Raw genomic sequence first — 12,542 nt, forward strand, 5'->3', positions numbered from 1 at the left:
AACACTCACAGAGGCTTGTATCGCTACAATAGACTGGTCTTTGGGGTAGCTTCGGCACCAGCAATTTGGCAGAGGGCCATGGAACAGGTGTTACAAGGAATTCCAAGCACGCAGTGCTACTTAGATGACATTTTAATCACGGGAAAAGATGAGGAAGAACACCTCACGAATTTGAAACTGGTACTCACCAGGTTGAAGGAGTATGGCCTTCGGGTTAATCGCAAGAAGTGTGAGTTCTTCCAAAAACGGACCTCATACTGCAGTCACGTCATTGACCGAGAGGGACTGCATAAGTCACCCAAAAAGATAGAAGCGGTTGTGAAGGCCCCCGCCCCAGGAAACATATCACAGTTAAGATCATTCTTGGGGTTGATTAATTACTATCACAAGTTTCTGCCAAATTTATCCACGGTACTGCATCCGCTGAATGACCTGTTGCGGAAAGAAACACCATGGAAGTGGAGTGAGGAATGCAAAAAGGCTTTTCGCAGAAGCAAGGAGTTGATTACCTCTGAAGAAGTGTTGGCTCATTTCAACCCAACATTACCCCTTCGTCTAGCTTGCGATGCTTCCCCGTACGGAATTGGGGCAGTACTCTCGCATAGGCTACCAAATGGCTCGGAAAGGCCAGTGGCTTTCGCGTCCCGATCATTGACACCCGCGGAGCGAAATTACGCCCAAATAGATAGGGAGGCCCTCAGTCTTGTGTGGGGCGTGAAGAAATTCAACCATTACCTACAATGTAAAAAGTTCACATTGCTGACAGACCACCAGCCGTTGGTGTCCATATTCAACCCAAATAAGGCCGTTTCCACCATGACAGCACAAAGGTTACAAAGGTGGTCCGTGTTACTTGGGGCACACCAATACGAAATTGAGTACAAAAGGTCTAAACAGCATGGAAATGCTGATGGGTTGTCACGCTTGCCATTGCCGATGGTAGAAGAAGCGAGTATAGTGGACCCAGTAGAGTTGTTCCACTCATCCATAGTGGAGTGTCTACCGATAACAAACTCAATGATTGAGAATGAGACAAGGAATGACCCGACTCTTTCACGAGTCTATGATGTAACGGTGGAGGGATGGCCAGCACAGGGCGAACCAACACTGCAAGCATTTGCACAGAGGAAAGAACAACTGTCAGTGTGTCGAGGAACCCTGATGTGTGGATCTAGAGTGGTGATCCCACCCAAACTCCAAAAGAAGGTGCTAAAGGAGCTGCACGAAGGACATCTGGGGGGAGTAAAGATGAAAAATCTAGCAAGAGCGTTTGTGTGGTGGCCAGGCATTGATAGAGACATAGAGGAGATCACGAAGAACTGCCTAGGATGTCAGAGGGTTCAGAACGCGCCACCCCAGGCTCCTCTGCATCCATGGGAGTGGCCCTCATCGCCTTGGCAAAGAGTACACATCGACTTTGCTGGTCCATTTATGGACTCGATGTTTCTAATAGCGGTGGATGCCCACTCCAAGTGGCCGGAAGTAATTAAGATGACCACCACCACGACGGAAAAAACCATCGCAGTGTTAAGGACTATGTTTGCTCGGAATGGCCTGCCGGAACAGATCTGTTCTGATAATGGACCGCAATTTGTGTCCGAAGAATTCAAGAAATTCTTAAAGAGCAATGGGGTTAAACATTACACGTCAGCCCCATACCATCCCGCCTCAAATGGATTGGCTGAAAGGTTTGTCCAGACCTTCAAGAAGGCCGTAAAGGCCATGAGTAATGAAAATATAAGTCTGCAACATAAGGTGGATAGCTTTTTGTTGGCATACCGAAATGCGACACATGCGGTCACAAATCAAACTCCCGCAATGATGTTCTGTAATAGACGCCTAAGATGCCGGCTGGATTTACTAAAACCAAACGTCAGAAGAGACGTAGAGAACCGGCAATTCCAGGGCATGAACGACAGGGTCACTAGATCTTTCCAGATCGGTCAACGAGTTTTGGCCCGGGACTACCGTACTGAGAAATGGCAGCCTGGAACTATTGGGAAAAGGCTGGGGCCATTGATGTACACCGTGGACATTGGAGACAATATAATAAGGCGCCATGTTGACCAAATCAAAGGGTCCGCCACAAATAGGCCACCGACTTCACCACCTTATCCGGGTGATGTTGAAACCGAGATACCCAGAACACCTACTTCCGATCTAGTGATACTGGAGTCTGCTGAACCTGACACGGCTTTTCAAGCCGAATCGACCTTGCCAGAAGCACCTCCTAGCCCGCCTGAAATGACGACACCACTGCGGCGTTATCCTGACAGAATCCGGAAACCCCCGGAAAGACTGAATCTATGAACTGTCTTACATAAACCTGTATATATGTTAGAATGTATGTTCACTATGGACTTAGTAAGTAATAAGCTAAAAAGGGAGGATTGTAGTGTATGTACCCGTCTACCTTTAAGGGAACTATTGAATGTAACCGTTCACCTTTAAGAGGACTACTTTCGGGTGGCACTATTTGCTTGGCTTCTGTATACTGTAATACCGATAGTGACCACACCAGTATATAAGTGTTGTGGCAGGATTGCTGGGGCAGATTCGCCCGGACCTTCAAATAGTAAAGACCTGTTTGTTTGTTACTTCTGAAGTCTGTGTAATTATTAACTGCACAACCCACAGACTTTACATGTACGAAACCCCAGAGTGTTACTAGCACCCGGACCAGCTTGAGTCACAGCCTTTGGCAGGGGTAGGGGCGATAAAGATGTTTAAAAAAATTAAATCTTTGCTGCTGTTGCCAACAATTTTTTGGAAGGGGGCGGAAAATCCCTTAATAAATAACAGTAGTATTTGCTATTGAGCAGCCTTGCTGACAAATGGAAATATAGAATACTATTACAATAGCAAAATACTGCGGATGCTGGAAATCTGAAATAACAACAGAAAATGCTAGAAATACTCAGCAGGCCTTATAACCCCTGCCCCCATTTTTCATGCTGTATGATATTTGCCATTCCCATTTGCAACATTTTATCTTTCCTGCCTCTTTCAAAAGTACAGTATGTTCCTTCAATTCCTTCCTCCCCCCACCCGTCTCTGCATCTGCTTAATATCTGTTCCATCTCCAGCTTTTTCCAGTTCTGACGAAGGGTCCCAGACCTGAAACGTTAACTCTGTTTCTCTCTCCACGGATGCTGCCTGGCCTGCTGAGTATTTCCAGCATTTTCTGTTGTTATATATAGAATACTATGTTGTTCATTGGGAAAAAAGATACTTATACTAAACTGTTCTTACATAAATACAGCACGTGGCATTGCTCTTAATTTAATGAGGATACTGTGAGTAAATTTACAAAGTCTATCAAGTATTCTAGAGGAATATATACCAATAAGAATGTCACTATATTTCCAAAGTAGTCTCCCAGACTTACTAACAGTGACATGTTTAGTGCATCAGCACACATTGGAAGGGACGAATGTTCAAATGTATTTCAGCTTTGGATGGTCAACAGTGAACTGTTGGGTTTCAGTGGGACCTGTGCTGCCTTATGGAGCCAGAGCTAGGAAACAGACTACGGTTCAGCTGTGGACCACCCAGATTTGACTGAACCAGTCCCTCTTAAGAATCTAAAGCTGAACTTGGGCTGCTCACCCCTCGCACATGTTGTGTAGTCACAGCTGAAAGGACGTGTTTGCATGGGTTTCTATTTGGGGGTCATTCTCTACCAATGAGTTGCTGATTGTCATGTCCATGTCACAACAGATTGCAACTTTACAGTTTACTCTTCCCCTGTAATCATTAAAATCTAATACCAGTTCAGCGCTCGGAGTTTTATGAAGATATATATAATTTAAAGGAGTTGGGTAGTCTAGGGATGAGCACTGTGACAGGTAGGTATTGACCCATGGATCAGTTTTCTGTCAGTGAGTTTGACAAATGACCTAATTTGCAGAGTTTCTCCTTGTAGTCCTGTGATGATCTGTTTTTTTTTTAGAATGGACACAGGTTCAAACTGGATAAAGGGATGCCTTTCCATAATACCCTCTCAGAAGCCATATTCAGCGGCAATGGTGTTTATAGTCTGTTTATAGATGATTTGAGATCTTTTTTTGTTTTTCTTTAAATTTCTGCTAAAATAGAGACAGAAAACCAAAACACCACCCATACTCTTTCAGATTGTGAATATGGTAGCTGTGTGTGTATAAACTCCAAATTAGGGCAATCTTTCAAAACAAGTTGCATTTTTTTTAAATCACATAACACATAAGGGTAATTACTTATTCTTTGCAGCACTTACTCCTGAATCACACAACTCAAAAATGTCTCTTAAAAACAGCAGAGATTACACATTTAATGTGTTACTGCATAGTCACTAGGCACTGATCCCTCGCAAAATTTTGTACTCTCTGAATGTCATTCCCAAACAGCACTTTGAATCTGAAAGCGATGCTACAAGTGACCTTTCTCTTTATGGTTATACTGCAGCCTCGAGCAGCTATTGCAGAATACAAAAATATAGGGGGGCGAAAACTGATGGGAATACCTGTTGACCTCTATTCTAGCATAGAACGTGTTAAGCACTGCACCACGGCCATGCAGTAAATACAGCTCTCAATCTGTTCCAGATATAATAATGAACAATGTCGCACTTTATAGTTCATTGGCAACTAACCCATTTTGTTGATCTGTGTTTTTTTTTCAGCACTGTTGAATGTTTGGCAGGTTCGCTGGAGCACTGTGTATTCATCTGATATTTACAGGCTGTTTCTGTTAATTACCACAGGTTTACGCCCTATGAGTGGTATAATCCGCACCCCTGCAATCCTGATTCAGACGTGGTGGAAAACAATTTTACTTTACTAAATAGTTTCTGGTTTGGAGTTGGAGCTCTCATGCAGCAAGGTACATAGGTCACACATCATTCCTACACACATCCCACAGTGTGCTGGGGGCCTTTGTGCCTGGTAAGCTCCATCCTCAGCATCTATGCTCCATACTGTAAAACCTGGCGGGCACTAAAAGGAACAATCACGAATAGTACCAGGAAAGATACATTTGATGGTACAAAAATACATCAACCTACAAAATAACAATGGCTTCCTGGCTGAGGGTAGGACAGAAAGCTGAAAATGCATAAGTAGAAGATGAATAACTATCTTGGAACATTTTCAAATGTTAAAACCTGGTGAGGGTTTAATTTCATTTGGTACAGAAATGTTAAAGTATGTGTTGTGTATGTAATATGTGTGCTACTTTGAACCTATGGACAGGACTGCACTACTTGTAGGGCGTAGTGATACGCAGTACCACTCCTGGCCATAGGGGTATAAATAGTACTGTGGGTACTGATCTCCCCTCAGTTCCCGCCTGTGGGCATGAAGTAAAGACCTACGTATAGTCCCTACCTCCAACCAGTAAAGACCTGTTTGAGTTATACGTTTAAGTCTTTGTGTTAATTGTTCAATACAATACACATACTTAACACTGGCGACGAGTCAGGTTCTTACCCTGCGGCAGTTGAAGAGAGGTTTCAAACATCACCACCCCACTAGAAGTGACAGGCTTTAGGACTCTGAAGCCTCCATCAGCGACTGAGCACTGGAGTGCAGCAGCCATCCTGACAGCTTCCAGCGACTGACAGAAGTCTTTCTGCAGTTTCCTTGTTCAACCTAGGTGGTGGGGTAAGCCGTGCAGCATTGGCTGCAAAGACAGGGCTGGGGAAGTTGGAGAAGATAAGGGCGATCGCAATCCCTGATAAGAGCCGCGGTGAAACGCGCGAGCGGGTAAGCCAGAGCCCGGGAGGGAGCGAGCAAGAGCCGCGCGAGCGGGTGAGCCAGAGGCCGGGAGCCGCTTCAAGTGCGAGGCGCAGCGCGGGCCAGCGATCGGGACCAAAGATAAGGGCCGCACTCGGACTGAAAGGCGCGGCGGCTGCAGAAGCTCAAGGTGCGAGAGCCGCGGTGCACAGCGCGGGCTATCGATCGCGGCGAAGATAAGGGCCGCACTCGGGGGCTGAAGGGAGACGGCGTCGGGGGACGGGTGAAGACCGCCAAGCATGGGAAAACCGCCATTTTGTGGGCGGAGGACGACGGCAAGAGCGGGAAGCCGCCATCTTTGATAACAAGTAAACAAAATAAAATCTGAGAAATTGAAAATCTACAATGCCTAAACACGGGAATATTAGCACCTTTGATAGTGACCTCGAAGATTGGGCCATATATGTTGAAAGAGTAAAAAATTATTGTAAGGCCAATAAAATTCGTGACCAAGATAAAGCTCTAACATTATTAAATTTAATGGGTGCGAAGACATACGGGCAATTGAAACACCTGTTATCACCAGATGAACCGGCGGATAAGACGTTCGATGAGATTGTTACTGTCCTGAAAGATCATCTAAACCCCACGCCGCTGATGCTAGCGGAACGATTTAAATTTTACGACAGAAGGCAGCTACAGCATGAAAGCAATGCTGAATATTTGCTGGAATTCCGTAAATTAGCGAAATATTGCCAGTTTGGAACGGGACTGACAGATGCACTACGAGACAAATTTGTGTGTGGTTTATTTAAACAGGATACACAAGAGCGACTGCTCGAGGAGAATGAGCTGACGCTTGAGAAGGCGGTCACTATGGCAGCAGCACACGAAGCCGCAGCGAGAGGCACGGCAGTAATGCAGCTACGGTCACCAGAGCTCAGTGCACACAAATTGGGTGAGAGTTCTGGCAAATGTTATCGTTGTGGAAAGACAACGCATGATCAGAACCAGTGTTGGTTTAAAAACCAAGAATGTAGAACTTGTGGTAGGCTTGGACATATAGCTAGAGTATGCAGGTCAGGGAAGAAGACCAGCAACAAGAAGTCACCGCAAGGAAAATACGCAAAAGTACACAAGGTGGCCGAACAGGAGTCCGATTCAGACGCTAGCAGTAATGAACTGGCTGGCTTAAGCAGTATTGAACTGGCTAGCTTAAGGGTACTCAATGTTGGTAAGGGTGCAGACCTCCAGACAATTTGGGTTACTCTTCAGATAGAAGGAGTCCAAGTAAAAATGGAATTGGACACTGGATCGGCATTGTCGGTCATGAATAAGAAAGATTACAGAAGGTTATTCCAACATATTCCCCTACAGGATACGGAGATTATATTGACAACCTACACGGGGCAGAGAGTGTACCCCATCGGGACAATAAAGGTTGCAGTGGTCCACAAGGGCGAAGACAGTCAAATAATGGACTTATATGTGATATCTGAAGGAGGTTCTCCACTACTAGGACGGGAGTGGATTAGGAAAATGAATATGGACTGGCATTTCCTACAAACAATAACGAGTGAGAACTCGGTGAAGATAGTCGGCCCAGACTCTGGAACGGATGATGGTAAGCCCAACTCAGGTGCAAAAGACAAAGTTTCAGCACAGAATTCCACTGAGCAACAACAACATAGTTTAACTGTGGATTCTGAGTCTGGCAAGTCTACTGATGTGCCCATTTCTGAGGGACACCGGGCTCGAACTCAACTCCATTTCAAACTACAACAGCAATTAGAACAAATGCTTCGCCGTTTTGAGCAAGAGTTGAATGCAACGAAAGAGTTCTTTGATATAGAGTTGGAGAATCTGGAAAGACAACAGAAGCAGCTGATGGAGAAAATGGAGCAGGAGCACACAAAACGTCTGATGTCAGAGGAGTTAACGGTCAGCCAACTCCTGCATATGCTGAAGGACAGGACTCTGAAATGGGAAAAACTTGAACACGAACTTCAATATTCAAACGAAAGGGGTTCGGAGCTCTCAAAGGTTATTGGAAGAGCTGAGGTGGCAACACAGACTGAGATGACTGCAACAGAGCAGCCCTTGGATGCCAAAAGTACGCTGACTCACGTCAACGTAGAACAACAGACCGCTGAAACAGCTGCTCTGGTAGAGGGATTGAATAGTCCGATCAATCAATCTCCAAAAGAAGTTGAAGTAGTAAAATCTCAAATGAGGTCATTAGTAAACGACTTGCTGAAAGCCCAGAAAAAGCTGGATGAAGAGGTACGCATGAAGAAGTCTCTTCAGGAAAGATGTCTGGACTTGGAACAAAAGCTGGCTAACGCCCAGCTGGGTATGGAGGAAATAGAAGACCCTCTCTCTGGCCTAGATCAGGACGACACCGAATATTACTATGTCCTGTCCTGCCCAACTTGTAACTTCGACTCCCACCATACAGAAATCATGGAGGAGCACCGAAAGTCTACGGAACATCGGGAGAAGGTGGCTCTACTACGGAAAAAGGAGGAAGAGAAGGAGGAACTGCACATGCAGCTGGCAGCTGACAGTGGAGCCCAGAGAGTCTCCAAGAAGCAGAAAAGGAAAAGTCGAAACAGAAGATGACCCATCTGAACCATTATTACCTCTATCAGATCACACACGTGGTCCCTCCGAACGGAGCCAATTCAGTTCGGAAGTTCAAACTGTTAAATCCATGGAAGGACTATTGAATGAGTCACTCCAGCAACGTGAACCGACTACACCACAGAGATTGAATCTGTGAACTGTTTTCCGCAGAGACTGAATCTGTGATCTGTTTTGACATGAAGTTATCTATGTATCTATGTTATTCTGTTATGTAAACCTGAAGTTATATATGTATATATGTTATTACGTTATGTTAAATGGGGAGATGACTGTAAAGCTAGGAAGGGGGGAATGTTGTGTATGTAATATGTGTGCTACTTTGAACCTATGGACAGGACTGCACTACTTGTAGGGCGTAGTGATACGCAGTACCACTCCTGGCCATAGGGGTATAAATAGTACTGTGGGTACTGATCTCCCCTCAGTTCCCGCCTGTGGGCATGAAGTAAAGACCTACGTATAGTCCCTACCTCCAACCAGTAAAGACCTGTTTGAGTTATACGTTTAAGTCTTTGTGTTAATTGTTCAATACAATACACATACTTAACAGTATGTCAATGACTGATGTATGAATCATGTACTGATGTGTCAATTAAACTCTCCGATGGGAATGGGCTGGATTTGCACCTCATCTTATATAGTTTAGTCTAACAGGTCAATCTTTAAATAGGGAGTAAAAGTTTTATTTGGACAGGACTTCAGTTTTAATTCACATGAATGTAATTTGGGTAAATATCGACCAAACATAATCTGTGAAACAATACAAGAACATAGTCAGGAATCCTTGAAAATTTCGATGTCATTTATAGCTTGGCTCTGAGCAAACAATTACTTTACATTGGGATTCTTCCCAAAATTTGATATTTTAATTAACATCTGCCTGAAAACTGCTATGCTATATTATACGGTTACAATATACTATAAACATATACAAGCAGTTACTCTTAAACACAAGAAGGATGTGCAACCGTTGCTGAGAGGTTATTTAACAAACAGCCGAATATGTGGGGTCTCCTCAACTGTAATTATATTTCAATTTTTTTTTTTTAAACGCCAGGGGAGAATCTCTGGTGGGGGGTTCTCCCGCTCGAGAGCAGGATTCACGCCTTTTTTCCAGGGGGGCTCTTTCTTTGAAGTTATGGCAATCGGGAGAAACTCCGGCGGAAATTCATCCCCGCTGAGTTTAACCATGAGACAAACCAATAAATGTTCCAGCTCAGTCAGGACATGCTACCCTAGGAAATTGACCTACGTCGAGTCATTAAATAATGCACATGTTCATTTAACTCCCATTATCCAAAAAAATAAATAAATACACAGCAGCCTGTCAGCATCTGGAAAGAGAAAAAGGCGGATTAACATTTTTGTGTGTCGACCCTTCTTCGTCAGAACTGTATTAAAAAAAACTGATTTTATAAGTGAAAATGGATACACAAGACTTCAAGCCAATAGACTGATGTGTAAATCAGTAATAAGATTACTTTGATATTGCAAGGTGGAACTAACAGAAAAAGTAATAAACATAACAATGTTTTGGACTTATATTTTACTGAAAATCTCAAGTTTATGTTGGTGCTGAAAATTGGCAGCAAAAGGTTACCCCTGATTCTAGTGTTGCTTTATTGTTTTCTTACAATCAGAATAAATTTGCAGTGAACGCTAAGGAATAATTAAACTAAGTATAGCCTACACCCCACTGAAGGACTCTTCTACAATCACCAGCTGAGTAAGTCTCACTGGGATAAACAGCAGATTGTGGTTTTAGGCACGTTCTGGTCTGTTAAAGCTGAATTCAAAGAACTTTATTATCATCAGGTTTTACAGTATAGCATCTGTGTGTTTATGATGGTTGCATGTGTATGCGTGCTGATGAAAGCTTTTTTTTGTTGCCCCGTATCAATGGTGGCTAGTAAACCGAATGGCATACCAGCCACACATGTCAAACTTGTTGGAGTTTACCATCATCCACAGCAAACTGTGGGATGTCGTGCCTGATCGTTGCCACTACCTTGGATACATGACAGTCAGCCCCAACCAGGCTCTGCTTGTCTTTTTAAAGAGATTCTTAAACAAATGTTTGCGCACACAAGCTTGTGGTACTTGTGGACGTAAGTGCATCATCATGTTTAGCTTCTGCTAATACCGGCACAAAAAAAAAGTCGAATGCTAACATCTGTGTAGAAAATCTGTGATCTTTGCGCGAGAGACATCTGTTTGATTTTTATTGTAATGATCAGAGTTTCTCTTTCCTACAGACCATGAGCAAAGTCTGGATCAGGATTGGCTGTCATGTCTGCCATAAGGCACTAAAGAGACTTCAGCAAGTATTGTCTCTGAGCAGATCTTACCCTGATTCAAATTTAATTTGCTGACTCAACTAGAATTTAGCCACACCAACAAATAGTCACGGGATGAATTTTTACATGGATCATCTTAAAAACAAATTTGCTTGCTGAGAATAAAAGGAAACACAATTTCAATACGGAGTAGAAAAGACAACATGTGTAAAAAGTCCATGTACATGTTGCACCTTCGGTTTATGATCTCTGAGGCCAGAGGAGTGATTTTTCAAAGCTCAGCTTGTAATTTTAAACAAAATGGCAACCACAGAGATCTGAAAGCACCTTTTAAAAGTAGCTTTTATAGTTTGATGTTTTCCTTTCAGCTATTGTGAATTAACAAGTATGGGTGCTGTACAACTCTTGAACACTGAATCAAATTTCATGATGCCTTAGAAAATCTTCTGCCTATGCATCTAAATGTCTGCACTTTATAAATCCTCTTCTTTGCCGCTAATCAATCCAGATTTAAGATTATAATGAAACTACTTCAAAGCTACCCTTTATAGATCCCTAAGTTTATCCAATCAATTTAAGCCATTGTGCATAATCAGGATCTTGGGAGTATAACAGGAGACTTTCTTGGGACCTCCTACTGCAGTGTTAAATTGTGTGCCGTCTACGTATAGCTCAAATATTAAACCTACTTCTCTAGTTTTCTCTAGCTTACTGTAGTCCATTTCAGCAGGTTGTTCTGACCAAAAGACTCCGCCTGGAATCATTATTCAGCTCCCCACTATTTGTGTCTTAGGGTTTGCTTGAGCTGCCCTGTTCTTCTTGGCTGTTAACACGCGTTTCTGCTTAAATGAGAGAATTTGATGGGGACGTGTGTAGAAGAGTGAGCTCAGGGCCGAGAGTGCAGATAATGCCTGCCATGTTATGTTAAAGTGAAGCCACCTGACAATTACTGGTATAATCTGGTTCTGAGTTTCCCCCGATGACTTAGTGGGTAAAGCAATTGCTGGATGTACTACTGAGCTACACAGGTCAGAAAGCCCTGGCCTGTTCTGAATTAGTTAGTCTTAGGCCGCAGCAGGAATGCTCCAATTGGTATCAGTATTCCTTGGCAAGAGAATGGAAAAAAATCATCCAGACTTCCCACGCCTGATCACTATCCAGTGACTCCAGCTGGGAAATGCACACACGTGCACACCGGGATTCAACTCGGCTGTGACGCCTCTGTGTTTTAATACCCTGCTAATAGTCAATGACTATATCCACACATGAAGAATGACCACTTGGGGAAGGTACCAGGGCACCAGCTGCCTGTGGAACTGAACCCAGCAAGAGTCAGCACCTTCAGCAGAGGAGAGAAAACTGGAGGGGCGCAAAAGAAAAAGGGAGAATAGTCTGGTTCACAGGGTAAGTACATTCATAAACCTTGAGTGTGGATGGTGAGTGGCCAGGCTATGCACCTGTGAACACCTATCACCATTCTCTTGTCTGTCTCCCTTAATACACCTCAACCTAAGTCGGCCTGTCCTTGGGAAGCTACTTAATGCTTAAGTTATTATTTTGAAGTAGTAGACTCTCAACCCATCAGATTGAAAATAAGATACAACAACACGGCAGTTTTCTTTGATTCAGGGAATGAAGTGCCCATTATCGTCTCACTTTCCATTCCAAATGTGTGTGCCCTCCTAAATGTTTGAGTACATTAATTTGTTTTTAGACTAGCTTAAACTTTTAAAATTCAATGAGTTTCTGTCCTGTATTTCCTCTTTTTATTAATGACATTTTAAAAACAAATTATTTTGGAAGTGGAGTAAAGAAATTCAAAACTCCGTGTTGTCCAAAATATTTAGTTTATGCGGCAGCTGTCCAACAAGGATTGACAATATATATA

At 43.4% G+C, this 12,542-nt stretch overlaps 1 protein-coding gene across 2 annotated transcripts in view; it reads left to right on the forward strand.

Annotated features, from left to right (window-relative positions):
• grik1a (glutamate receptor, ionotropic, kainate 1a) overlaps positions 1-12,542 on the forward strand; it is a 434,840-nt gene that overhangs the window by 362,587 nt on the left and 59,711 nt on the right. For both annotated transcript variants that reach the window (XM_086006203.1, XM_086006202.1), the window contains one exon: positions 4,742-4,860. In XM_086006203.1, coding sequence (XP_085862329.1) covers positions 4,742-4,860 — 119 coding nt within the window. The remainder of the gene's footprint in view (positions 1-4,741; positions 4,861-12,542) is intronic.

Source organism: Somniosus microcephalus, chromosome 14 (genome assembly GCF_052327205.1).
Source record: "Somniosus microcephalus isolate GS21.2 chromosome 14, FLI_Smic_1.0, whole genome shotgun sequence".
Lineage (NCBI taxonomy): Eukaryota > Metazoa > Chordata > Chondrichthyes > Squaliformes > Somniosidae > Somniosus > Somniosus microcephalus.